At 43.1% G+C, this 27,890-nt stretch overlaps 1 protein-coding gene and 1 non-coding gene across 6 annotated transcripts; both read left to right on the forward strand.

Moving 5' to 3' along the window:
• Positions 1 to 285: 285 nt before the first annotated feature.
• LOC132792784 (mediator of RNA polymerase II transcription subunit 13) lies at positions 286 to 27,636 on the forward strand. Of its 5 annotated transcripts, none has more exons than XM_060802263.1 (13): positions 286 to 546; positions 3,460 to 4,296; positions 7,750 to 8,065; positions 14,170 to 14,263; positions 14,327 to 14,410; positions 14,645 to 15,105; positions 16,177 to 16,828; positions 19,056 to 19,263; positions 19,337 to 19,947; positions 20,010 to 24,960; positions 25,758 to 25,875; positions 25,956 to 26,071; positions 26,132 to 27,636. In XM_060802263.1, the coding sequence occupies exons 2-13, from the start codon at positions 4,228 to 4,230 to the stop codon at positions 26,513 to 26,515; spliced, it is 8,064 nt and encodes a 2,687-aa protein (XP_060658246.1). In that variant the 5' UTR covers positions 286 to 546; positions 3,460 to 4,227; the 3' UTR covers positions 26,516 to 27,636. The 5 variants fall into 5 exon arrangements, with proteins under 5 accessions (XP_060658246.1, XP_060658245.1, XP_060658244.1 ...); XM_060802262.1 differs by having other exon boundaries at positions 3,524 to 4,296; XM_060802261.1 differs by having other exon boundaries at positions 3,678 to 4,296.
• On the forward strand, positions 14,441 to 14,590 carry LOC132794618 (small Cajal body-specific RNA PsiU6-40). Its single transcript, XR_009633288.1, has one exon. It is a non-coding gene; the product is annotated as a small Cajal body-specific RNA PsiU6-40 (non-coding RNA).
• Positions 27,637 to 27,890: the final 254 nt, after the last annotated feature.

Here is a 27,890-nt window from a genome sequence, read left to right on the forward strand (position 1 = left end):
GTTATATATAAGCACTTATAAATGCTAAAATTTAATGGTATATTTTTGAAATGACAATAGTTTGGTATATTTGTTTGAGCATACTGTCTGCCATTTTGTGTTTGCAATGTTTCTAGACATTTTCATTTGTCTATTTTAATTTCAAATATTCTTTCGCCACTATCTGCAAGCAATATTAATTTTCGACACAATGAAATATATGCATTAAATACTGTCTACAAAATGTGAGCTGCGTACCAGTTGTTGGCAAACAGCTGGACAACTCAGCGAATGCAACGCTTGGCATTGGGGCGTTAGCCAACACTGCGTCGCGACGTTCGGTCAAAGAAACGCAAAGAAAACGGCAGTTTCGTTCCTGGAAAAATTTGCTCCGTGTGAATTTTAATTAAAATTTTTAAATTGCTATATACCGCCAATTGCGTGCGTGCAAATTTAACGCACGGCGGAATAACGTGCGCCGGTCGTTTTAACAAATGCAAAATTCATCCAAAATGTGAATAGAAAGTGGCACAAATCGCGCAAAAAAATAAAATAAAAGAAAGAAATGTAAATGATAAAAAAGAGTCAAAGCCAAAGAAATGCGAAAAATATGTACATACATACACATATGTACATCCGCATACATACATCTGCATGCATGTACATGAGATAATATGTATGTGTGTCGAGCAGTGAGCAAGACCAAACGAAAGAGAGAGAGAGAGTGAGCCTAAATGAAGCACATTAAAAATAATACACATCAATAATAATAACAGTGCAATCGTTTAAATATCAGAGCCATAATTATTACACATTAAACTGCATTAACTGCATTTGAATATTTCCGCAAGAGCATTAAAATAATTGTGCTATTTGCCGCTGGAAAGGGGATCATTTTGTGAGTGAGTGAGTGTCCGTGTGTGAGTCGGTGAAGTGCGTGAGTGTGTGTAGATATGTACATACATATATGAGAAAGGAACAGACGACAAAAAGTCGTCGTCGGCATCCATTGTAAAATAATTAATAAGCTGCAAACAAAAACAATTAACAATTGGAATGCGAATGCAAAATGAAGATTGAACAATTATGGCGAATACAAAAAATATATAGTGAGAGAAAAGATATGTATGTGTGGAAAGAAAACCTACGAAAGTGGTTGCTCGCGTCACTGCTACATTTGTATCTGTGTGTGTGTACGTTTGTCACTGCCGCTGTGTGCGAGTGTATGTGTGTGTGCGTGTGAATGCGAGAGGAATGCTGTCTATGTATCACGTTTCGCACTCTATATGCATATGCGTGCATGTGTGTGTGTGCTTAGTGTTGTGTAGTGCATAAAACATGAAGCCAACTGATTTGAATGTAGATTCTTTTGAATTTCTTCTCTGCAAAAATGGATTAAAGCTACCGATTGCCGATCGCTGTTGCTTTTACAGCTCTCACAACACTTCCTCTGCTATGCAAGAAATTATCTCGTAAAAACTATTTGAGAAAAAACTTAGTCTGGCCATTTTGTCTGCGCCATATTTCAAGCAAATCGATCTGGTTATTCTCCGGTTTTCAAAAAAAAAAGTTGCATCCCTAAGCAGCCAAGCAGCAGCATTCGAAGTAGAGGGCGATGCACAAAAGCAAGAGAGCAACACACACAGACACAGTGAGAGCGGCAACGGGAGAGCGAGATGGTATTATAAACAGCACACACACACACAAGCGTGCAAACAAACTTGTTTGGATGCGGTGCTCTCTCACGCTCACGCTCTCTCAATTGCAAAATGAGCAAAACGCCGCTATATTCGTTCGGAGAGAACTGACAAATCTTCTTTTGAGTGGCTGCTGCTGCTTGCTGCTGTTTGATTCCGATTCTCGCTACTCGTTGCTACTATTTAGTTGGTACGCTCTCTTGTATTTGTATTTTTTTTTAGGAACTACACTCAAAAGGCAGCAGCAGCAAGCGAGCCAAAGCTAGGCGAGCGAAATTTCCATTGTGTGTGGCGATGTCGCGTCGTCGTCGCAGCAGAAACGGTTTCGGTCTCGCAGTCGGTTTAAAATTTTCTGACTCGTCATTTGGTTGTTGTGCGAAAAGCGAGAAAAATCGTATTATACATTTATATACATAGTACATATATATTTAATTGTGTGTATATTCGTTTCAATGTATATATTGAGTTATAAATTTCAAATAGTATGCATATATTATTGTGTATAAATTGAAATAAGAGCGGTGCAAGGTGCAAGTTCGATACAAATAGATTAGCAATATTTACATCGAGTGTCACCACTGTTGATGCCTCTGTACGTGTCTGTGTGTGTGTGTGTGTCTCGTACGCGCTCGTGTGTGCATCTGTGTGTGAGTGCCTTTTTAAGCACAAACTCATTACAATTTACTATTACTCATTTGACTGCTGCTTCTTCTTGCCAGCTCCGCAGTGTGTCCACAAAATAAAAAAAACAAGCAAACCGCACAAATAAATCATTTATGTATATTATTTGTGCACTTACTCACTATGTGAGTGTGGATGGGAAAAATCGAAATACGAAAAATGTATACAGAAAAATGAAAATGGTATTTCCAAAGTGCATACACTGCAACAAATAGCGCAACCAGAAAAAAATCAAATCACGCGCAAAATAAAAAAAGACAGTCAGACAGACGAAGAGGAGAAAAACAAAGCATTCAGCAATATGCATACACATATTTATTTACTCAATTTCGAATAAACTGTGTGTGTAGCCTAAAAAAGAAGAAAAAAAAACTACATACCTATTTTTTTGTATTTCTTTTTTCGATATGTTTTTTTTTTTTGTCTACATCAACGATTAACGAAAACCCAACGACTTTCATCGCCGTCGTGCGTCGGTGTTTGTGTGTGTATGTGTGAGACTCGTTCGCTCACACACACATGCAAAGCACCCCAATAGTAGTAGTTGTTGTTATTGTAGTCGGTCTCGTCACGTCGTCTGCGCGCCTTGAAAAAGTCAATTTTTGTGTCTCGCTTAAGCGCGCGCTCTCTCTTTCGAGATGGCTCTCTGTGCGCGTGTGTGTGCTGTGCTCTCTTTGTACGTCGAATGAATGGACAGTGGTTCAGCCCCACGGCGAGGGAGAGCAAGATGCGAGAGAGAGAGTGTGGAGCATTAGCATTGCTGCTATGGCGGCCGTCCACCCTTGTAATTGCCGCATATGAACGTGTCGGTGTATGTGTTTATGTGTATGAGAGAGCAAGCAACAAATAAGCAAGCAAGCAAAGCAAAGCAACGCAGTGAACGAACAATAAGACAAATACAAAATTGTTTTTCATTGTCGTGTATGTGGCTGAGTGAGTGAATGAATGATGGAGTGAACTGACCGAGTGAAGTGGAATGTGAGTGCAATTGTGTGTGAGTGCAATACGTTTTGCCAATTCGGTCTCTCTCTCTCTCTGCGATGATGTTGCTGATTTCGAAATTGATTTAACCTGAACGTGTTTCGCTTTCGGAAATATAAAGGAAAAAATTATATGTGCAGCAGCAACAAACAAGAATTGCAAATAATGCGAATCTCAATTTTTAGTGCAAAACAAAAACAAAATGTGAAATTGGAAAATAGCTAGAAAAAAATACAAATTGCAAATATTAATAAGAATAATCATGCAAATATACAAATATTTATTATAATAACAAATTCAATGTTCTTGTTCTTCTACAAATACAACAAACAACAACAGTTGTGAACTGCAACAGCTGCGCAACAACATCAACTACAACAGCTACAACAACAACAGCAGCAGCGACATCTACAACAGCTACAACAACAACAGCAGCAGCAGCATCATCAACAACTGCAAAATACGAAAAATTCACTCAAAACAAACGCAATTCGTGTCACTGTGTACGTGCGTGTCTGTGTGCCTCTACGTCCGTGTTTGTGCGTGTCCCCTTGTATGTGTGTGAGTGTGTGTATGTCTCTCCGTATCTCTTCTGCATCTGTATTCGTGTTTGTATCTGTGTCTCCGTCACCGTCGTCGCCGCCGTCGTATTAGAATCAATACAGAAGAAGAGCAAAGAGAGGCAGCAAAAAAAAAGAAAGAAAAAAGAATATATCAATTGAAATCATAACAAATGTGCAAATAACAAATATACAACAAAAAGAAATACTAGAAAATATCTAAAAATTTACCACAATCGAAATTTCTCACCACAATTCCAACAATACTTGTTTCATCATCTTGAGAAAATGAGGTGCTGCTGTTGTGCAAAAATAAAAAGCCAAGAACTATGACGCATCAAAATCATCAGACAAACGGCGCAAGTTTGGAGGATTGCCATACAAACTTCTATGCCTTGGTAAGTAGAGAAACGCACAGAAAACAACGCTCTCTCTCTGTGTCTTTGTCCCTCTCTTTGTCTAGCCATATATTTTTGTTTTTGCTCTTACGTTTAATTTCCATTTCCGTTCTTTGCCAATTTGCCTTTTGAGATCTAGGTCAGTGACAATGCAGCACAGGGTGTCTCATGCCCACCCACGTTGATCGCTTCGCTTCGTTCAGTGCAGTTCAGTTGGGTTCAGTGTTGACAGCTGATTGTTATCGATAGGCGATAGGCGTGCGCACAGCGCGTTTATTGATATTTTTCTCAACTCCCAGCAACTCTCTCACGCTCTTTGCCTGGTAACGTTATTTTCCCCCCATTCGAAACATAATCAGAAAAAGCACGCACAAAGCGGAACTATGCATATGAGAGTACAAAAGGGGAAGGGGGGAATAGACAGCAAACAAGTCAGGCCAAAAGAAAAGAAAGCAACAACAAATAACGAATGTGTGCGTGTGAGTGTGTGAGTGGGTTCCTCATGCGGCTGAGTGACCGGCCATAACAGGTTCTTCTTTAGCGGCGGCGTCTAGTTGGCCGGGTCGCAACGCCGTTTCTTTTTTTCTTCTTTCTTTTTCAGTGGCATATTTCTTTAATGAATCTCGCTCAACAAGAGCGACAACAACTACAAAAATAGATGTAGCAAAAGAAAAGCTCAAATGGTAGCTTAAGCTCCGACAAGTCAACGTGCTCCAAAGCGACAGCCTCTCTCAACCTTCCCCCCGGCCCCTAAAAGCAGACTGTGAGAGAATGACCGACGAAGACAACGGCGACGACGACGACGACGCGCCAACGAACGCTGTACGAAATAACGAAACAATAACAAACGCGCAAAACTTTCTCTGAGAGAGCGGCGAGTGACGATGTCGTTGTGCGAGAGAGAGCGCAACTTTGTAGTGGACAACAGGCAGACCCAATTACGGAGAGCGCAACACACATACGCACACAAAGAGTAAATGAGTGAGTGAGGTAGCAGCAGCAACAGAAATAAAACGACGACAGCTTGAACTTGGGAGGCACGCGCGCGTGAACAAACACAAGCAAAGCGAAGCGTGTCAGAATGATAACACACACACACGCACACATGCTGATGTAAAGAGCGCGCGAGAGAGTTTAACACACATACACACACACCTGCTGTAATAAATGTGTCCCAGCGGCGAAATGAGCGCAAGCCCCAAAGCAGCCGCCACACACACACGCACACATATTGAACATTGTTTGCCTATATGAATATCGCAAAAATAATAGAAAGAAACAAAAAGAAAAATGAAAGAGACGAGTATGCAACGAGACGCCGCCGTCGCTGACGTCGGCAGATAAAAGACGGCGACCCAAAACGTTGAGATTGCTGCCGTTGTTTTTGTTTGTTGCCGTGTGAGACGATGACGATGACAATGTTGAAAAACGCTCAAAAGAGCAGTAGGGGAAGTGGAAGGAATGATTTTTTTTTTTTATTAAATATATTGCTCGCCCAAAAAAAGTAAAAGGCCAGTAAACATAAAAAGTCGCAACACACACACACACTCGCATATGCATAAAGAGTAGCGAGTTGTAAAAACGAGAGCGAAAATGAAAACACAAAATTGCGATACCCCCCTGAGAATCCGAAATACAAAATACAAAATCAAATGTACGGAAGAATGTGGAACGACGACGACGACGCGACGGTCTCTTGTTGTTGTAGCTGTCGGTGTTGTTGGGGGCGACGCTCGTCGGCAGCGCAGTCGGCAGCCATTCGTGGTTTGGGGAATACCTTTTGCTGCTTTGCTCTGCTTGCTGTTGTTGTTCACTTTGCACGCGACTGCGACTGAATATGTATGTGTGTGAGGTGCAGTTATTTGGCTATGTTTATGACGCGATTGTGTGTGTGTGTGTGTATGTACTCGAGTCTCTCATAGTGTTTTTTGTGCTACGCTTAACGCTCTCTTGGCCAACGCTTTTTGTCTTTGGCCCATTGATTTGTGCTTGCCACAGCAGCGGCAGCAACAACGACAACTTGTTCCAAAGCTACAAACTACAACACAAGCTACAACAACGGCAACTCGCAACTCGCACAACGGAAGCCGCCAATGACGAGCCAAAGACACCAAAGAGACCCCAGCCAGTTTTTTTTTTTTTCAGTTTTGTTGTTGTGTTTTTTTTTATTGCTTTTGGCTTTTCTTTCAAAATTGTGGCTCGTCGTTGTCGTATTCTTCTGCTTCTGCCTCTTCTTCGTCTGCTTCTTCTTCTTCTGCTGCTGCTTGTGCTTTTGTTTTGAGCTTTGCTTTGTATGCGCCTTTCGTTTTTTTGCTTCTGTTTTCTGTTACAAGTGCAGCGATTGTGGAATGTGTGTGCTGCGTATATGTGTGTGTGTGTGTGGTTGTATGCTTAGCGTTTTGCAACACTGACGCGCTTTGTTGTGCGGAGCTTTTGTAGGTGGTAGCTGCTTAGTTAGTAGAATGTTGCGTGTGGGATTTGTAAACAAAGCGTAGGTGTTATCTCAGTTAGATACAGTTAGCAGAAGCTACAGTGATCACACTGTACGATGGAGATGCTAGAGATAATATAGTAGGCTTACTTTATATTATACATTTTATTTTAATATTACAAAATGAGAGCACAAACCAACTTAATTTCTTTTACTTAAATGGATTAATGTAATTAAGGAATCAAGAAACATGAAAAGCAAATATTATACTTTATAAAAAAAACTTGTAAAAGGCAATTTTAAATATTACATTTTAATCGACAAAAGAACAAAATTCAATATTTTATTTTAAAGATCTTTTTTCAATATAAACATGAAGAAACAAAAATTATCCTATCATTAGCAATTTTATTTTACCCCCCTAATTTCATATATGTATAACAATTTACTGAATTCCGGAAATGTATTGTACAAGACAACTGATTTATGTTGGATCATAAAATTGATAATTTTGAATTTATTTTTAAATCAATAATAATAATTCAAAGTTTAAATAGACATCGTTCAAATAATTTTACAACAAATGTTAATTTAAGAAAAAAAAGAAAATGTTTTTTTTTTTCAACATTCCAAAATACTTTTCAACAATATTCTGTGCCTAAAAAACAAATAACCGGTTAAAATTGTATTTTCTTTGATTTAGAATTTTTTTATATATTGTATTAAATTTGATATTAAATAATTAATTACGAGAACAATTGAAAAATACATATATCATTGGACTTTCTTGGTTATTTTATGAGCATTAATTATGTTAGGTGCGGATAAAGAATATTTCCACTCTTTTGCTTTATCGAAGTACAACTGTGATATACTTTACAACCATATTGATTGTACAATGTGTAATATGGATTTCGAAATATATTTATTTACTTTGTGAGCTTATCTGCCTTCGCTTTGATATATTCTAATTGAGTAAACATCGAAATGATAACGAATTTCCCTTCTTGCCTCTTCCACAGACTGATTTGTGTGGAATAAAATGGCGAAAGTTCGTGAATGGCGAACGGCCAAATGCATCGAGTGATCCTCTGGCCGATCCGATACTGCGATCCTATTCACGATGCATGCAGGCGGATATGCTGTGCGTGTGGCGACGCGTTCAATCCACGAAGCAGGATAACACCGATCAGAATGCCTTAAACTTTGAGATTACCACATCGACTACTGTACACCCGCCTCTATCGCTTGCCGCCGCCAAGGAGCTGTGGATCTTTTGGTATGGCGAGGAGCCGGATCTCAGTGAGCTCGTCGATGCCGAGCTGCTAAAAGTAGCAGGTAAGCAAAGCAAGAAAATAGAAACAAGTAAGAAAGTTACACTCGAGTGTGCTCGACTGTGAGATACCCGCTACCCATTTTGAATAAATGCAAAATATTGTGGTATTATTCTCAAAATATACAAAAATACTAAAAATATACCAAATGGTATATTTGGTATATCGATATAGTACCACATTAAAAATATACCGTAAATATACCAGATTGTCAGTCAAAGCAACTAAGAAACCTAGTAAGTTTTTGCATATACAAAAGAATTTCTTTAATAACTTCGACAATCTGATCGCAACCAAATTTTCAGAAATCGCAATTACAATAGTTATTATTTTATAAACCAAAATTCGCGACTCCAGCATTAAAATTACGCTTGTTATTCGATTTTTGTTGATTTACGATTATAGATCTATATTTAGTTTTTGTATTATGAGAGCATCCTTAAATTATAATGATAATACAGTAATAGGAAATATAATGAATAAAAATACATCATAATTCTATACTTAATTCGATTCTTAGTAAAATCTGTTTTAATTTGTTTTCAAGTTCTTAAAAAATCTTGCAATAAGCAAAAAGAAAATATCTATTATTAAATATTATTATTAATAAATCAAATCTTTTATTCTGTTTAGTTTCTTGTTATGAGAGCATCTTTAAATAATAATAATAATACAGTAATAAGCACATAATAATTCTATTCTTAATTCGATTATTAGTGAAGACTGTTTAAATTTGTTTTCAAGTTCTTACAAAATCTTACAATAACTAAATTGAAAAGTTTTATAGTTGATAGTTGTTTTAACTTTGGTTAGGCAACATTTTAAGGAAACATTGATCTATAAGAAATATCGGCAAACATCGATGTTTTTTGCATCACATGCCGTTACATTGCCTGGTAGCTTTATAAATTTAATAAAACGTTCAAGGCCGCAACGTGCAGCGCAGCAAAAATTTTGTTGTACCCATGAGAAAACCAAAACAATACACGCACACACACATGTGCATGTCAAATAAATAAACTCGCGCGCGCGTGTGTGTGTTTGTGCTTCTCCCTCCCAACACACAATCACTCACATGGCGCGCTCGTCTGTCAGCAACAGCAGAAGTAGTAGTCAGACCCTCCTCTCTCTGTTTCTCTCTCGCTCACTCGCTCGCTGAGTTGCCTTGCGGTCAGCCCACGCGTAAAACGTCACCTGTGTCATTTGCAATGTTTTTGTTTCGTATTGTGCATGGCGCGCTCTCACTTGGGCTTTTGGGCGCGCTCCCTCTCTCTCTCTCGCTCTCTCGTTGCGCGCTCTCTTTGAAGCTTATTTGTGTGTGAAAGTGTGTGTGTGTGTGCTGTAGTAGCCGCCTTGGCAAATTCAGAATGCTGTTAAGGGGGACTTGCTGCTGTTAGCCTCGACGATGATGACTGCTTTTGCTTTTACTTAGATTTTTTCATCATTTTTCTTATCAGTAGTAGCTGTAGCTGTAGAGCAACGGTAGTTTTTTTTTTTTTTTGTATGGCGTGTGGCTAATATTTATTTAATTTTTGCCCATGGCTTCCCATGTTCACATAGTATATGCGCTATCGCTATCTCTGACCACAAATTATCACTTGGTGTCTCTTTGTAATTTTTGTGTTGCGGCTGGCAAAAATTCCACTCGCATTGTAATCAGTATCTATGTATGTGTGTATGTATAATATGAACATACCATGTGAACATACGTCAGCCAACGACGTAATCGTAATCGCTATCGTAATCGTAACGTAGTTAACGTCTGCTTTCGATTGTGCGACGTCATAAGGCGACGAGTTGAATGCGCCGCAGTCGCTGCCGCTGTCGCAGTAACTGTCGTTGCGCTGCCTGTTTCGACTCTGGTGAAATTGTTGTCGACCCCGTTCGTCGTTTTATTTTTTGGTTTTTTAATGACAAGGACATTGACTAATTGCATTGACATTACGTTGTGCGAATTGTCTTTGCTTTTTATAGCCTTTTACTTTGTGTCGCCGCAATCAACAAACAAAAAAGCTGCTGTCCACTGACATTTTGTATGTATGCGCGTGTGTGTATTTGCGTGTGAATGAAACCAGAGAGAGAGAGAAAGAGAGTGTGAGCGACGCTGCCCAGTGAAAAAAGGCAACGACGCTTTTTATTTTATTGTTGTTGTTGTTCTTTTTCAGACGTCACACAATGCCAACGATGTCGCTCGTTATTTTGTTATTATCAATTGCAAAAGAATGAAACAAAGTCATATTCACACGATTTGCAAAATGGTATTGATATCGATATCGATAGCAAGAACTCGAACGATGTCGAGAAACGACATAAACAGCAACACTATGCGATTATTCGCTTGTTGCCCCCGCTACTTGTTGTCATTGCCAATGGCTGTTGTTGTTGTTCTTCTCCTCACACACACACACACACAAACTTGATACAGTTTACCTTAAACAGCTGTCACTTTGTTGCTGCTTTGACATTGTGTATGTGTGTTTGTGTGCGCCTCTCTCCCTCTCTCACAATTGGGGCTAATAATTATGAGCTCACAACTTTTGCATGTACAATGTGTGTGTGGGTGTGTGTGAGAGAGTTACTTGCGCTCTGCTCTCTAGCTAGAGAGTATGTGTGTGATTGTGCGCTGTTTCGTTCTCTCTTTAGATTTGTGCGCTGTTTTTTTTTCGAAACTGGTTTTAAAGCTTAATTACAATGCGCTTTGTTGTTGCTGCACGGCAAAATTTTGCATTCGTTTTTGCTCCGTTTGCCGACTGCGACGACGCTTTACCTGTTTTTTGTGTGTTGCTGCTGCTGTTTGCTTATTAACCAATTTTCAATGTGCGCTCACAATCGCAGCAGATTATTGACCTTGATTAAATACACACATATGCAATATATGTGCATTTGTATGTGTGGATTTGGCATGCCATCTACCGCTTGTTGCACGCAATTCATTGCAACGAATTTCATTGCTGTAATTCTGTAATTATTTAGACTCAAAATACAACACAACACACACACACGCATAAGCATACAAACACACACTCATACATTTCGCACGTCATTTACATTTTGCTGTGGCAGCAAATTTTTAACCTAAAATAGCGTTTCATCAAGCGCACAAACAACACCAAGAGAGCGCAAAAGGTGTGCGTGTGTGTGGGAGAGCAGCAGCAGTTGAGCGAGTGCATGCTTTAGAAAAACTAGCGGCACTTTTTGGCCAAACAACACTCATTCGCTCATCACTCACTCACTTGCGCTCTCAGCAACAGTGAGTGTTGCGTTTGTCTGTGCACTCCTCTCACTCACCCACTCTCGCACTCTCTCTCTCTTGCGGGTGGGCGCGCGCTCTCTTTGAAGCTGTCGCTCTGCGTGAGTCTCTCAATCAGCAGCAACATGTGCACAAACCACACGTGCTACAAAAAAAATAACACACGCACACATATGCACGTATATAATAAATATGCGTATGCCTGTATGTAAGTATGTGTACATATGTATGTACTTGTATTTGGAATTTGCATTGAGCAGAGGTGGTCGGATGGTTGCCTGGTCGGCTTGCAGACGACGAAGTCGCAAGTCGGCGGAACGACGATGAACAGCAGCAGCCGCATCACGTTGCCGCTGTCGTTGTCGGCAATGCCAATTTTGTATTTGCAGAATTTGTAGGTTTGCCTTTTTTTGTTTCTTTGAGAGGCTGCAGCCAGCCATGTAGCTGTTGCTACCCTTTTATACTTTTACATTATTCTGTTGCACGTTTCGTCTCGAACAGTGAGTGTGTGTGTGTATTTGTGTGTGCGAGCTTTTGAACTTTTGCGGGCTTCGCATATGACCCCTGGCTGGTCACACTAGCGAAAAAATAAGCCCACAAACACACACACATACAGAAAAACGTACGCAAACGCACACACGTACATAATCGTACATTGCCCTCTGGTTAAAAATTTTACGCTGATCTCATTGAAAGAAGGTACACACAATGAAATCCACAAGCAGGCTTGTATCAACAACAACAACAACTATAGCTACTACAACTACATAGCTACAAGAAAACCAACAACAACATGCATACATTTCCAAAGCCCAGCCTACGACGACGCTCTAGCCGCTGTCGCGTCGTTCGCTGCTGCTGCATTGTGACGTCGTTACTCGCTGCTTTGCTGCTCGCTCTCTCACTCATTCTCACACACTCGTGTCACTCGGACTCAAACTCAGTTCGCTCATTCACTCATAATTACTCACTCATTCGCCGGCGTGCGCTCTTTGTTTCTTTTTTTTTTTTTGCTGTTTTGTTGTTTTTTTTTGAGTGTGAATGGGGCGCGCGCTCTTGTTCTCTTTGCATTTGTGTTTTGTTATTTATAATGTTGTTTACCTTTACGTAATTATCTTTGCAACATTGCTTGGATGTTGCGCCTCTGTGTGTTTTGGCCTCTTATTATTTCTTGAATTTTTTGTCTTGTTTGTTTGTTTGTATGTGTGTTTTTGAATGCGCTGAGGGTGAAAACCGGCAGTTACAGCCTTGTGTAGGTGTCTCACGTACGTGTGTACGTCTGTATGTGTGTGTGTTTGTGAGATGCTTGGAATTTTCCAAAAAAAAATTTCTCGACTATTCCTGCCGCCTCTTTCTATCTCGCTCTGGCGCAACGTAAATAGTCGTCGACTTGTCGTAGTCGTTGCCTCTTTTTGTTTTAAGTGGCATTTTGTTTGCGCTTCCGCTTTTGATTTGCCTCTGCCTCTGCTTCTTCTTCTCTGCCTATAGGGGCACCGTTTTGTCTTCCTCTGCTTCACTCGCATTGTTGTTTTTACTTGCATTTACATAGACACTGTCGCTCTCTCTCTCTCTCTCTCTCGCACTCTAATATTGTTATTAATCCATCTCTGTTCGACCAGAGTTAAATTTGTCATTGGGATGCGCGCGTTGCAAAACAATAACAAAATCATTTCGCCTTTTCAATAATGCTCTCAAAAGCGCGCGCGTCACTTTCAAATTTGCTGCTCACTAAAATGATTTGCGTTGTTGCCTTTGCACTTATTATTATTATTGTTGTTGTCGTTCCCCTTGTTTGCTGTCACCAAATATGCATGTGTGTGTGTGTGTGTTTATGCGTGCCTAGATGAAGAAGAGCGCGCGCGTGCCTTTTTCTCTTATTTTATGCGGTTATTTTCCGCCTTTCAAATGCGTTCCACACGCCAGTTAAATTCAAATTCCATTGAGTAGAGGTCGGGTGTGGAACTCAATTAGAAGTGTAAATTAACTTGTTGTGGATCGATGCTATACAAAATGTGATCGACACTAACTTTACTATACTTTTTTTTTATAACAATGCTTATTTATTTAATTATTATTGTTACAATAAGTTGTTAAGTGATTCGATATTTTAAGCATAGCTTTTATAGAAAAGTTGTTCTATGTATAAAAACAATAATTTGACGATCTTATTAGAATGGAATTATATGATATTATTGCTAGAGGAACTTTGATGATGAATATTTTATTTGTTAATATATTTTAAATTAAAGAATCATCATTAAAGAATTTCTGGATTAAATAAATAGAATAGTTTTTTTTAAGAGTTGCTTAAATTAGTTTACAACTTTAATAGGTTTACCAAAATGTTTATATTTAAAATTAATAATAAGCCTGAAACCCTGAGTCTTTCATCTTATTGCAATAAATAATTGTATTTGTTATTTCAATAATAAGAAAATGTATATAATTGCTTAATAACTGAAAGATTACTGTTCGTATATAGTATGGGGACTAATAATTAAAATAGCAATCAGAAATTCTATAAATTCCTTGAAATAATAAGAGCTTTTAATTTTTCAAAACTCATTGTTGATTAATTAGCAACCAGAGACTCTACAAATTCCTTGAAATAATCAGAGCTTTTAATTTTTCGATACAAATAAGCTTTAATGGGATTTAAAAAACTCATCGTTGACTAACTAGCACACAGAAATTCCATAAATATCTTTAAATAATAAGAGCTGTTAGCAGTTATCCTATACTATAAGCTTTAATGTGCTTTCAAAGCTCACCGTTAACTAACTGGTTATAAGCTTTAATGTGCTTTCAAAGCTCACCGTTAACTAACTGGTTCCTTTTTTTTTTTTTAATAATTTCAGCAAATCAAGCGCTTTGGAATGGCACGTGGAAGGGTGAACTGACCTACGAGTGCCGCTCTCTGCTCTTCAAGGCGCTGCACAATCTGATGGAGAGGTGAGTTTATTGTAGATGCTTTAGAAAGACCTAGATTAATCATTAATTTCTTCCTACTCGCAGATTTGTACTCACCAAGGACATTGTGCGCTTTGGCAAATGGTTTGTTCAGCCTTGCACCTCAAGCGATCGTCTCTTTGGACGCAGGTAAGTTACGATCCCAAATGGAATCCACATTTTGGATGACATTTGCCAACACGACGATGACCAGATGTTGAAAGTAACTCCGCTGGTTGTCGCGGTAATCATCCCAGATCAAATGAATCAGGAACTCTGTGCGTTCGCATTGAAGTCTATGCGATCGCATCGTTCTTCCTGGCACAAATCCCCAATTAATTATTGACAGGATTAGCTGACGTATCTCTTACATCTTTCTTCTAGTTCGCAACACTTGTCCTTTTCGTTTACGTTCTTTGTGCATGGCGACACGGTTTGTGCCTCCATTGATCTGCGGGAGCATCCTGCTGTGCGTCCCTTGACCAAGGAGCATCTGGCCGAGGCGTCGGCAGCCTTCGCTGCGGCGAGTGGTCAAGGCAATGCTTCGGCTGCCTCCAAGGATGCGGCAAATGGTGGCACAGCTGCTGCCACAACACCGTTGCCTGCCGCATCGCCGCTGATCGAGGCTGGAGCTGGAGCCGAGAAGCCAGCGACGACATCGACGACGCCGGCACAGGCGAGGAAAGTGATGTTGGCACCGTTTGGCATTGCGGCAATACTCACTGGGAACAGTTACAAGGCCAGCGATCCCATGGCCGAAAAGATTCTCGAGGATTGGGCATCGTTTTTTCCGCTGTGCAATAAGGACAACACGGATGTGCCGCCAGTGGTCGAGGTGGTGTCGGGTGAGTAAAAGAAGTAGCATGGTAAACCCCTTAAAAGATCACACATTTATCCCTTGAATTCCCCATACGATCCATTTGAAATCTGTTCCCAGATAAACTAAATTCCTTTCTTCGATAATACACAACAATTTAACTTTAATTTCAATTCTTTGCAATATGTTTCTTGAGCGCAGATTTGAAAATAAAAAACAATTCCTAAAATGTACCTTTAAAAGAATGTTTTTAATACATTCGAGTTTTACATTGACTGATCTTTATTTTGTTTTAAGAAACAGCTGTCTTAAAGTCCATTTCGACTATCGCAATTATCGTTAACTTTTCTAAAGTTAGATGGGAGCTTTACAATTTAGACAGCTGTTATTGAAAAAAATTTATTTTTCACACATCTGTATACATGCTTGAATATGATTTCCTATAAAGTACAGAACTAATCATATTTTATCTACATGCAAACCTAATAATCCCCTAATAAACCTGAGATTTTCACGATTGCTACCATCCAACATAAGCTTTGAATATAATTCCTACGATTCTCATTATAAGAGAATAGGATCATTATATTATAGAATAGGATCATTTACATATTAGTCATGCGATCTTCAAATGTGTGATCTATTTTTTAAAATATGATCCTCTAGAATATAAGAAAGCTCATAGAAATTCAATCCATTTTTATCCTCCCCAAAATAAACACTCCAATCACATACGATCCACATGGAATCCCAATCGTTACAAATTACTCATGCAATCTTCAAATATTTGTTAACTTCTTTTGAATTGAATTTCGATCCTTCATAAAATACACATCCCACATGGAATCCACTGAAATATTTGTTACTATTTTTTCAATATATAAAGTAAGCTCATTCGATCCCCTTAAAAAATACGCCTCCCAATCACATACGATCCATATGCGATCCACTTGCTAATCCCAATCGATCTTCTACAATATAAGTAAGCTTATTGAAACGCAATCCACTTTGATCCTCCATTAAATACACATAATAAACACATACGATCCACATTCAATCCACTTGCTAATCCCAATCGAACATCTCTTGCTTATTTCAGGTGGTCATAAGATGTATCACCCCACGAACTATGTACTAGTCACAGATCTGGACGACATGGAGCATATGGAGTTTACCGAGATGTACAAGGCGAATGGCGGCAGCGGGGCAGCCGAACCAGCTGTGCTTGCGTCGCTCTCCTCGCCCGCAGCAGCCGCAGTGGCGCCAGCAATAACGCCAGCGGCGATGCCAACAGCGGCCATTAAAGAGGCGGCGATTGTGGCGCCATCTGGCGGCAATATGAATGGAAACTGTAACAACAACAAGAAGGCAACAACAACAGGAACAACGACGACGCAGGCGATGAGCGCGTTGGAACGTTTAACGTTTCAGCCGTACTACGATCAGCGTCCGACATCGGGATTTACCTTCAATACCAACAATACTCACATACCAGCAACGGCGGCCATTGAAATGCCTGAGCGTGCTTGGCAGGATTGCATCATGAATACGCTGCATGTGGATGCCGCGGCGTCAGCGACGTCAGCATCGGCAGCGACTCCGGCAGAGGAAGAGGATGTGAAGCAAACGGATTCCAAGCAGCATGTGCAGCAGCAAATTCAACAGCAGCAGCAGCAGCAACAACAACAGCAGCGGCAAAAGCTGTGGAACTTTGTGGATCCCATGCAGAAAGCTCCTTGCATATGCACCAAGTAAGTTTTTCTCGCTGCAGTTTCTCTTTACAAACCGAACGCCCGCTGTCTCTCTTTTCTATTCCTGTTCCTCTTTTTGATTTTTTTTTATAACTTTTCTCTGCACCCAACCACCCAGCACACACCTATGCCATGCACTTCAAGTGTGTGTGTTTATGTGTGCCTGTGTGTGTTACGATCCTGCTGCTCCTCTTTTACTCTCTACCTATCTCTGTCTGTCTGTCTCTCTTTTTTGGAGTATGTGTGATTTGTTTTTTTTTCGTAGCGCGATTTGTGTTGAATTTTGATCGATATCGATATATTATGAATTTATATGAATTGTAATCGAGAGATTTGTATAACGCTTTGATGGCATGCCTAGAATACCAGAATTCAGTATATTCCCTAATATTGCAATATTATTAAACAATTTTTTTGTGTTTTTTTTTTTATGTATTTTTAATCATAAGTTAATTGTGCGTGCGTCTGTGCGTGTAATTGTGTGTGTGCGTTGCATGTGTTGCCATTCTAATCAAACGCTTACAGCCGTTAAGACAAATCGAAACTCACCACAGCAAACGCGCGCGCGACTGCGAATCAAATGTGTGTTGAAAGTTGAGTTGAAAGTTTAACACAAAAAAAAAACCCACCAAATTTCAGCGCACAATGCAGCGGCGGCGGCAGCAGCAGCGCCGGCAGCAAGCAGCGTCAGCAGCAACAGCAGAGCAGTAGCAGCGGCGGCAATTCGCCTGCACTGCGGGCTGCCATCAGTGCTGCCAACAACAGTGGCAAAACGTCGTTCCAGCTCTATCAGCAACAACAACAACTACTGCAACAGCAACAACAACAACATCATCACCAGCGACCTGCAGCAGCGTCTGTGGTGGGGGGCGTCGTCAACGTCGTCGTCGTCGCATCATTCCAGTTCGAGTTCCAGTGCAAGTTCCAGTCTTGGCTGCTCCTCCTCAACTTCCTACTACTCCTCCTCCTCCTCATTCTTCACTACAACAACTACTACTGCTGCTGGTGGCTCAAGTCTCAAGCGCAAAATTGTGCCGTTTCACAAGCGCTTTCTACTCAATTCTCAGACAGCGCTCAAACTTTACAACAACAACACTACTACAACAACAACAGACACCAATATACCAAAACAAAGGTTTGTGTCGCTGTTCAAGCCAAGTGTGTGTGTGTGTGTGCAGGCAATTTAGCAGCGCTGCCAACTTGTTTTCATTTTTTTTTTCATTTCGTTTTCTTTTGGTTGTTTTTTGTTTTTTTTTTTAGTTCTAATAATACGCTCTCTTTGAATTTCTTGCTCATAAACTCACACACACTCCCTTTAAGTTGTTTATATTCTGTTACTACAAACGACAACACAACAACATGCTCTACTTAAGTTTTTAATTTCGTTGTTTTTGGTTTACAAGTTTTCTTTGATGCTAATTTTCAACTCACATATAAATACACCAATACATAAATACATACTGTGCAATGGCCACCCACACATACATAGAATACATGTGCAGCTCTGCCACAAAGTTATTAACAATATGTTTATTGTATTTTTTTTTTTTTGTTTAATTATTAACTTGCGGTAACTGGCAATAATAAATAACAATTATTAATTTCATACATTGTAAATGACTGACTTCAGCCAACAGCCTTCCACACAACTCCGCTTTTGCACCAATCAAAAGCGGTCGTTACTTTTGTCATAAACAACGGCTCGTTATCGGTATTTTTGGTATATAGTAGTTGGTACATTGCTATCGATATTGATCCTGCCATGCTGCCCCACACACCACACACATCTCACACACACATACTACCGCATACACATACCTAAGTATATGCTGTAAATAACCATTACATGACATGCATATATTAATGTTGTTTGTAATTTTTTTTTGGCAACTGCGAAGTTGATTATGATATTTTTATTCTACTCCCTTGGCTCTCCTTTTCCCCCCACACACTATCTATCTCGTTCACTCGCGCGCTCTCTCTTGGATGTGGTTTTGATTTTGTTGCTTAGCATATTAGCAGAGCTTATCGATAAACCGTTTTGATTAATCGATTAATTACTCTATGTATGCGTTATACAGTAGTTGGTTGGTTATAAATATTTTAATTTTCTAATATATATTTTTTGTATATAACCCGCAAGCATGTAGCGTATGCTATTTTTCTTTGTTTGCATAATGCCCATAATAAATTACTAATAACAATTATTGCAAACTTTCTTCTGCAGACATTTGGCCGCATCGAGTGCAGCGACACCACCCTGTGGCGGTGCGTCGATATATTCATCACGCAACTCGCTGGGCGGCGATACATCATCGATGCCGCCAGCGGTGACCTCCTCATCGGTTGGATCACCAGCGACGCCAGCGCCATCTCCACATCCGCATCCCAACTCGGCGCAATCGCAGCCGACCTCAGTGCCGCCCGCTGAGCAAGTGAGTACTGCCCTTCCCCTCTACCTATCAACTGGAATATTTGAATCTAATTGTGATCCTTATTGCTTTGCAGCTGCTTAACATGAGTCCGCATGCGCCCACATCCGTTTCGAATCTGCAGCAGCCGCCCACGCCCATCGATCATCTGCTGGACAAGAATACGCCAGCGCCCACGCCCACGGATCAGCACGATAACAAGAGCATAACCGCCTCCCCCTATGTGCATCAGACGCCCAGCGGGGAGCCGCCCGCCTACACAGAGCACGGCTCGAACGCGGGTGGCGCCAATGCAGCGTCCGGCGAGCAGCAACCAGCGACGCCCACATCCGGCAATGCAACATCCTCCGGCACAACGCCAGCAACAGTTGGCGCAGGAGCAGGAGGAGCAACGGCAGGTGCTGGAGCGGCAGCAGGTGGTGCAGCTGGTGTGCAGTGTGGCACAATTAGCGTAAAGAAGTTGGAGATGCAACCATCAACAGCACCAACCTTAACGCAAATCAAACAGGAGCCAGGCACAGTGGTGCAGCGATCGCAACAGCAGACGGTGGCCACAAGCACGATGGAGGCGGTGAGCAATCTGCTTAATTTGTACAAGACGCCGCAGCTGAAGCTCAAGGATGTGGATAGCTTTAGCGAGGAGTGGCTCAAGGAAATCATATATGACTTTAGCCTACAGGAGGCTTGGTAAGCTAGCTGCTTTAGTAAACCTCTCGAGTTGCAAATGTTTAACTACTCTTTCTTCACAGGGACAATTTGCCGGTGATGCGACCCAATCTCAATGAATCCGCCAAGCAAAAGCGACCACGATACGCCAAAAACCTTTACGAGGGACACACGCACTTCAAGCCGCTGATGCCGTCACCCGGATCCGTCTACGGTTCGCTGCTCTCCATCGATGGCAATGCCACGCAACCGTCGCAACTGGCAGCAGTCTCCGATACAACCGGAGCTGCAGCTGGTGGCGGTCTGGTGGGCATAGCCAGTTCCTTTGGAGCAACAGCCGCCGGTGGAGGAACGGGAACGGGACTCAATAGCGGAAGCAACGATGAGGCGGACAGTGCGCTCAATGCGGCAGCTGGCGGTGGCAACAGCGGGAGCGCAGCTACGGCCAGCAGCTTCTTTCCGGGTCTGGACATTAAGACGGAGCCCGGTTTGCATTCGCCCTGCAAGGAGTCCAAGTCAACGAATCTCGCTGGCAGCGGCGGCAATCTCTTCACCGCCGAAGGACTTAATCCCACTCTTGACGATCTGGAGCAGATCTTCGACACGAGCTCCAATGATGAGTGCAGCAGCGTGCAGATTCATACGCCACCCGACTCCAATAATCCCTCGAATGGCGGTTGCAGTGCGGTGACAAATACGATTGATGAACTCAAGCGTAGCACTGCGGTGGCAAGTGCTGTGGTCGCTGCTGTGGTGGCCAGTTCGGGGGCGGGCAGCATACAAGCGGAGGATTTGACCAAAATGTTTCCAACGCCGCCGTCCCATGAGCAACAACATCCCAATTCCAGTCCCTGCCAAACGGACGTTGTCATGACGGATCTCAGCGTGGACACGAGCAGCGTTGGCGGCGTCTCCAACAATAACAACAATAACAATAGCAATAGCAATAATAATAACAACAACAACAACAATGCTAGCAATAATGGAGGAGGCGCTGCACTTGCTCTCGGTGTTGTGCTAAAGCTGACGAAGCAGGAGTACAGCGTGGAGCTGGGAAGTCCTGTGGAGGAGCCCATCCACGACTGGAACTACGTGTACCGACCGCCGCAGCAGGAGAAGTTCGTGGGCAGCTCACGCTATGCGCCGCTCACGAATCTGCCCAGTCAAACGCTCCCCGCACTCGCCATGCCCGCCAATTGTTACTACAATCCCACCTGGAGTCACAGTCAAAAGTCACGTGCAGCCACTTTGGCCAAGGCGGCGGCAGCGCAGCAACAACAGCAACAGCATCAGAAGCATCAACAGCTGCAGCAACGCATACAACAGCATCAGCAACACCAACAACAGCAGCAGCAGCAACAGCAGCAACAACAACAACAGCAGCAGCAACATTCGCATCAGAAGCATCAGCAGCTGCATGATTTGTTGGCCGCTGGACCTCGGACTCCCATGATGAACACGGCGATGCCGTCGCCAGTCTCCACAGTCCCTCAACCGTTGAGCAGCGGTGGCAGCCAGCTGTTGTTGAATCAGCTCAACTGTCCGCAAGCCCCGCCCGGCAGCTCCATGCAACAGATGATGCAACGCGCTGGGATGTCACCCATGCCTCCCTCACCGGCAGCTGCCGGGTTGGTTCCCTTCCCACGCAGTAGTCCCATGCATCACAATGCTGGGAATATGCGTCAGACGCCCACACATCCGCCACCGCCGTATCCCTACGAGCTTGCAGCAGCGAGTCCGGCGACCTCAACATCCTCCACGTACCTCAACAAGCCGTACAATTCGCAGGATGCGCACACGCCGCACGCACAATTCGGACACCAAATGCCTGGCGGCGATAAGCTCGCCATGATGCAATACGGCGCAGGAAGTGGAGGTGCTAACAATGCGGGAGGTGCGGTTGCCTCGGCTGTGGCAGCTGCAATGGGTTTGCTGCAGGAGTTGCCCGAGGTGAATTCGGTGCTGGTGAACATTTTGCTGTACGACACAGCATTGAATGTTTTTCGGGATCACAACTTTGACAGCAGCAGCGTTTGTGTGTGCAACGCCGATGCCCAGAAGATTGGCAACATTCGTGGTGCGGACTCAGGGGTTTATGTACCGCTCCCAGGGAGCAGTTTCAATCCGTTTCCCACGCAACAGCGACTGCTCAATGGACCGAGTGGCGCAGCGTTGGCAGCGCCAAACAACTCCTCATCCGCCTCCTCCTATGGCATGCGTATGATGAGCTCCTTTGGCGGCGGGCTGGACTCGCCGGCATTGCCCGCACCCAACGGAGGTTCAAGTGGTTCCAGTTCGTGTACACCGCCCAGCAGCAACCCGCACATCACCGGCTACGTGGACGACGATCCCGTCGAGTGCACCTGCGGCTTTAGTGCGGTGGTCAATCGTCGACTCTCGCATCGTGCTGGTTTGTTCTACGAGGATGAGCTGGAGATCACGGGCATTGTCGAGGATCCGGGACGTAATAAACAACCCACGCTACTCAGTCTCATACAGAGTTTGTGCCGGAAGAGCGTGAAACCTGGAGCTTCGGAATTGTCCACGGGCAGGGAACTGGAGAAGGTGACATCGGGAGGAGCGGGAGCTAGTTTAGCGGTCGCTGAGCAACTGGCGCATGCCATCTTCGATCTACTGCTGGATCAGTGCTCCATCATACAGACGTCGAGCAGTTCGGTGCATCGGGCGTTGCAATCGCATCGACGTCGCATGTCCCGACAGCGGCGGCTTTTCGGCAACAGCGGTGCACCGACCGCATCGATGGAGTCCATTGCGAATGTGCTCGAGTTCACCGATGCCCACGATGTCATAAGTCTGGCGCTGGAGCAGGCGCGACTGGCTTTCGAGGAGCAACGCCTGGACATGAATATGCTCGAGTTCGGGCACAATCAACAGCAGCACAATTCGCAGCACTCGCAGCATCATCAGCAGCAATCGCATCCGCATCAACCCTCGCAGCCGGGACAACAGTTGAGCGCCTTCCAAGCGGCGCCCGCGTTGAGGCAGAAACTCCACGCCTTGGGCAGCGGTCGTCTGACGGTGCACAAGTGGCCGTATCTCCCGGTGGGTTTCACGCGCAGCAACAAGGAAATCGTCCGCACCATGAACGCCATTCAGCCGATGCTGCAGAGTGCCTTCCACTGCAAGTCGCGCGGCGGCTCCGCCGGCTCTAAGGATGCCAGCTCCTACAACACGGTGAGTGGTCCGCTCACCTGGCGGCAGTTTCATCGTCTCGCCGGACGTGCGTCGGGTCAATGTGAACCTCAGCCGATCCCTTCGGTCGTGGTGGGTTACGAGAAGGATTGGATCTCAGTGGCACCGCATTCCATACACTATTGGGACAAGTTTCTGCTGGAGCCTTACTCCTATGCTCGGGATGTTGTCTATGTGGTGGTGTGTCCCGACAATGAGCATGTTGCGGCGCACACTCGGACCTATTTCCGTGAGCTGAGCAGCACCTACGAGATGTGCAAACTAGGTCGGCACACGCCCATACGCGGCTGGGATGGCGTGCTCCAAGTCGGAGCACCCAACAACAATAACAACAACAACGGAGCTCCTGGGGAACGTGAGACACCGCTGGATGATTGGCTGCGCACGCTGGAGCATGCGCCGCTGGCGGATCAAATCCGACGCTATGCCATGGCCTTTCTCTATCAGCTGGCGCCGTATTTGAGTCGGGTGCCCAACGACAAGACGTTGCTCAATCCACCCGATGCCAGTGGCAGTCACCAGGGCAGCAAGGGACAGTCGGGGAATGCAACGCAGTCACAGACGGGAGCCTCAGCGCCTGGCACGGATCATGCTAGCGATGGCACGACGCTTATCAAGCTCGAGCCTGGCACAGAGCAGACGACGACGACGGGGCAACAGGATCAACAGCAGCAACAACAGCAGCAGCAGGATAGCAAGCAGGATGTGAAGCCGGGTGTGGCGGGAGCTGGAGCAGGCGGCGCTGGCGCCGATGCTAAGCCAGCTCTCGTGCTGGGCGATCCACTGGGCATGGGCGAAACCCTCGAGGATATAAATCCCTCCGCGATTGTGTTGTACGTGGTCAATCCCTTTACTTTTGCCTCGGACAGCGTTGAGCTGGAGCGTTTGGCCTTGATTGCGCTGTTACGTTGCTATGCGGAACTGTTGAAAGCGGTGCCCGACTCGGTGCGCGCCCAGATGAACATACAGATCATCTCGCTGGAATCGATCATGGAACTCGGTCCGGCGGGCAACCGACGTCGCTTCTCCGATGAGATCAAGTGCCTGGCACTCAACATCTTCTCTCAGTGTCGTCGGCATTTGGTGCATGCGCAGCCGGTGAAGAGTCTGACGGGCTTTGGCACCGCCGCTAACATGGAAGCGTTCCTCAAGACCAAGGATGAACCCAACCGGAGGGCGTACAAAATGTACACAGCGCCCTTTGTGCTGGCGCCGATGCATGAGCGGAACGACAAGACGGACTTCTCCAGGGCAGCGGGAAGCATGCATGGACAGAATGAGACTCGCTACTCGGTGATGTATTGCAATTACTGTCTAAGCGAGGATCAGGCCTGGTTGCTGGCCACCGCCACCGATGAACGGGGCGAACTCCTCGAGAAGGTCTGCATCAACATCGATGTGCCGAATCGTGCGCGTCGACGCAAAGCTCCGGCTCGTTATGTGGCATTGCGGAAGCTGATGGACTTTGTCATGGGTCTCATATCGCAGACGTCGCAAATGTGGCGTCTGGTCATCGGACGCATCGGGCGCATTGGACACAGCGAACTCAAGTCTTGGAGCTATTTGCTGAGCAAGCAACAACTCCAGAAGGCTTCGAAGCAGTTCAAGGACATGTGCAAACAGTGTACGCTCATGTATCCTCCAACCATTCTCAGCGCGTGTCTTGTCACACTCGAACCGGACGCCAAGTTGCGTGTGATGCCCGATCAGTTTACGCCCGACGAACGTTTCTCACAGATCTCCATGCAGAATCCGCTCTCCACGCCACAGGACGTGACCTGTACTCACATCTTGGTCTTCCCCACGAGTGCTGTTTGTGCGGTGAGTTTGCTATTTATTATTAGTTTTTAAGTATGGCAAAAGGAAGTTAGTTATTGGGAATCTAATTTAGGCTTAGCTAAATAAATTAAACGTCTAATCCTGACTGACCAACAGACTGACGGATTTACACAGTAGAGCTTAAATGGTAAGACCCAGAAGGCCGAAAAATTGATTTAGGTATTAATCTATATACATTAAACTGTTTATTCTGACTGACTGAGGAACAGACTGACAGAACTATTTAATTATTAAATATAGGAGACTGAAATTTGTACCTTAAAGAACTTGCTCATGCAATAAGATTAGGGGTTTCAATACAATATACAATTTGATTGTGTAATAAAACTAGGGTGTCCGAAATTCAATACAAATTTATTAAGGTATCAACGCAAGGGGTAAGAGCTAGGAGGCTGACATTTTTACCTCACACAACTTGCTCAATATAATCGTGCAATAAGACTAGGGTTTTCAAAGTAGAGCAATAGAAACTGATTGAACTATCAATGAAAATCCCCTACGGTAAGAGCTTAGAGGGTGTAATATTTCCAAATCACAATTTGAGCTGAATATTGGATAATACAGATTGGTAAAGTCCCTGAAAGAAAAAAAAAATCAAATGAGATGTTCGGTTAGTAATTAAATAGATAAAACATCCTAGAATTAGTTGTTTGTTATTATTGACCTAAGAATGAGAAAACAGAGCTCCTAAATCATTAGGAAGTTTATGGTTAATTTCTTCTTTTCTGCTTGAATTTAATAATTTACTAATTTCAATATTTTCTCTTTTGATATTGTAGTCCTTTACACGCCAATTCCAAAACGAACCGCCGGTGGAAGATGATTTCATCTTCGGCGAGGGCGAAGAGGGCAACGAGGACTTTAGCGATGCCGACATCGGAGATCTCTTTTGGGACTGTGAGTATTGTCGCTTTATACACATCATAACAGCTCCGTAACCAACAATACTGACTTATGTTTTCTGTCTCTTCTCGTAGCTCACATGGATCGCGTTTCGAATCACGGCAGTCCAGGTCGCATGGAGGACAATCGCAGCTGGCAAAGTCCCGGCGGCAACAACTTCAAGTGCACGCCGCCCCAAGAAGTCGAGGAGGTAGGAAGCAAATTTCCTGCTCGTAGCTTTTACTGTACTAATCATTGCTTGTTCTCTTAGGTGGGATCGCTGAATCAGCAACCGATATCGGTGGGTTATATGGTGTCCACAGCGCCAACAGGTCGAATGCCCGCCTGGTTCTGGTCGGCATGCCCGCATCTCGAGGATGTGTGTCCAGTCTTCCTAAAGACGGCGCTGCATTTGCATGTGCCCAACATACAGATTGCCGACGATATACTCAACTCGACCAATGCCCATCAGTCGGCCAACGATCATCCACTGGACTCGACGCTCACCGCCGACGTCCTCCGCTTCGTGCTCGAGGGCTACAATGCACTCTCATGGCTGGCACTCGATTCGAATACACACGATCGTCTCTCCTGTCTGCCCATCAATGTGCAGACGCTGATGGATCTTTACTATCTAACAGCGGCCATTGCGTAGGCAGCATCAACAGAACAGCACACATAACAGAGCAGTAACAGTAGCAATAACAGTGGCAGTAAATGTAAACTGCAGTCGTAACATTAACAGTAACAGTCGCATGCTTCCGTTTGCTGTACTTCCAAAAGGAAAAAAAACGAAAACAAAAACAAATAGCAGAAATCCACAAGTGCTATAATTAAAATACAAACATAGAATATGAATGAAATCCAAATGAAACCAAAAAGAAACAACACCAAGCAACCAAAACCAGCAATGGCAAAACAAATGAAAAAAAAAAACTGAAGTTAACAGTCCAAGAAGAAAAGTAACAGTAAAAGTCGCTGCTGCGAAACCATTTTTGAACAGCAACAACGCACACAACAAAGAAGAACAACAACAACAATACAGAGTTACAGTTTTAGCGCGTATTAAAAACAACAACAACACGAGAGCCTTGTAATTAAAAACAGCAGCAGCCTTACAGCCTTACAACAACAACAGCACAGGGTGTGTGCGATAGATGGAAAGATCGATCGATCGATAGATAGTTATCGATTGATTTGATGAACCGATGATTAAGCGACTTACCCGTTAAGTCTTGTGTAGCAACAGCATTACTATTTATTAATATATATATTGAGAATTGTATAGTGCGAGAATTGTTTTTTTTAGGCTGGCGTTCGTTTTAGTGTTTAATATTTATACATATACAACAACAAAAGAGAAATGGAAAAAAAAAATCCACATCAAGCAAAAACAAAACAACCACACATAGGGGCGTATTTATACATATTATATACTTAGGTTCATATATACAATTAATTAAGCAAAGAAAACAAAAACAAAACAAAATTAGTTAAGCTGCAATGAGAAAGAGAGGAAGCAAATTAAACATATTTAGTGAGTAAGTAAAGAAAAGTTTGTACATATTTACAACCAATTTGCCGTAAGCATTAAGAACAACAACAACAAACCAACAACAACAACAATAATAATTATATATGAAAAAATAATAAGCATATTAACATAAATTAAAACTAAATAAACAAATACAACGTATAATTATACAAAAAAAGGAAAACGTAGCTTACAAAAAAAAAAAACAAAAACCTAATTAAATCGTAAATTAAATTAATAAATTGTGTAAATTTTTTGTGCAAAGCGAGCATTAGTTTAAATTATTATAAAAATGCAACAACAAATTAATGTTAAAGCGACAACTCATACACACATACAAAGACACTTACACATACAAACGGACAAAGCGGAACACACACAGACATATATACAAAAGGAAACAGTATACTGTACATGCATATATAACAATTATATATATACTATATATATAGAGAGAGAGCGATATATAAACAATTATATCTGGACGCTAAGCGCA

The sequence above is a fragment of the Drosophila nasuta genome, chromosome 3 (genome assembly GCF_023558535.2).
Source record: "Drosophila nasuta strain 15112-1781.00 chromosome 3, ASM2355853v1, whole genome shotgun sequence".
Taxonomy (NCBI): Eukaryota; Metazoa; Arthropoda; class Insecta; order Diptera; family Drosophilidae; genus Drosophila; species Drosophila nasuta.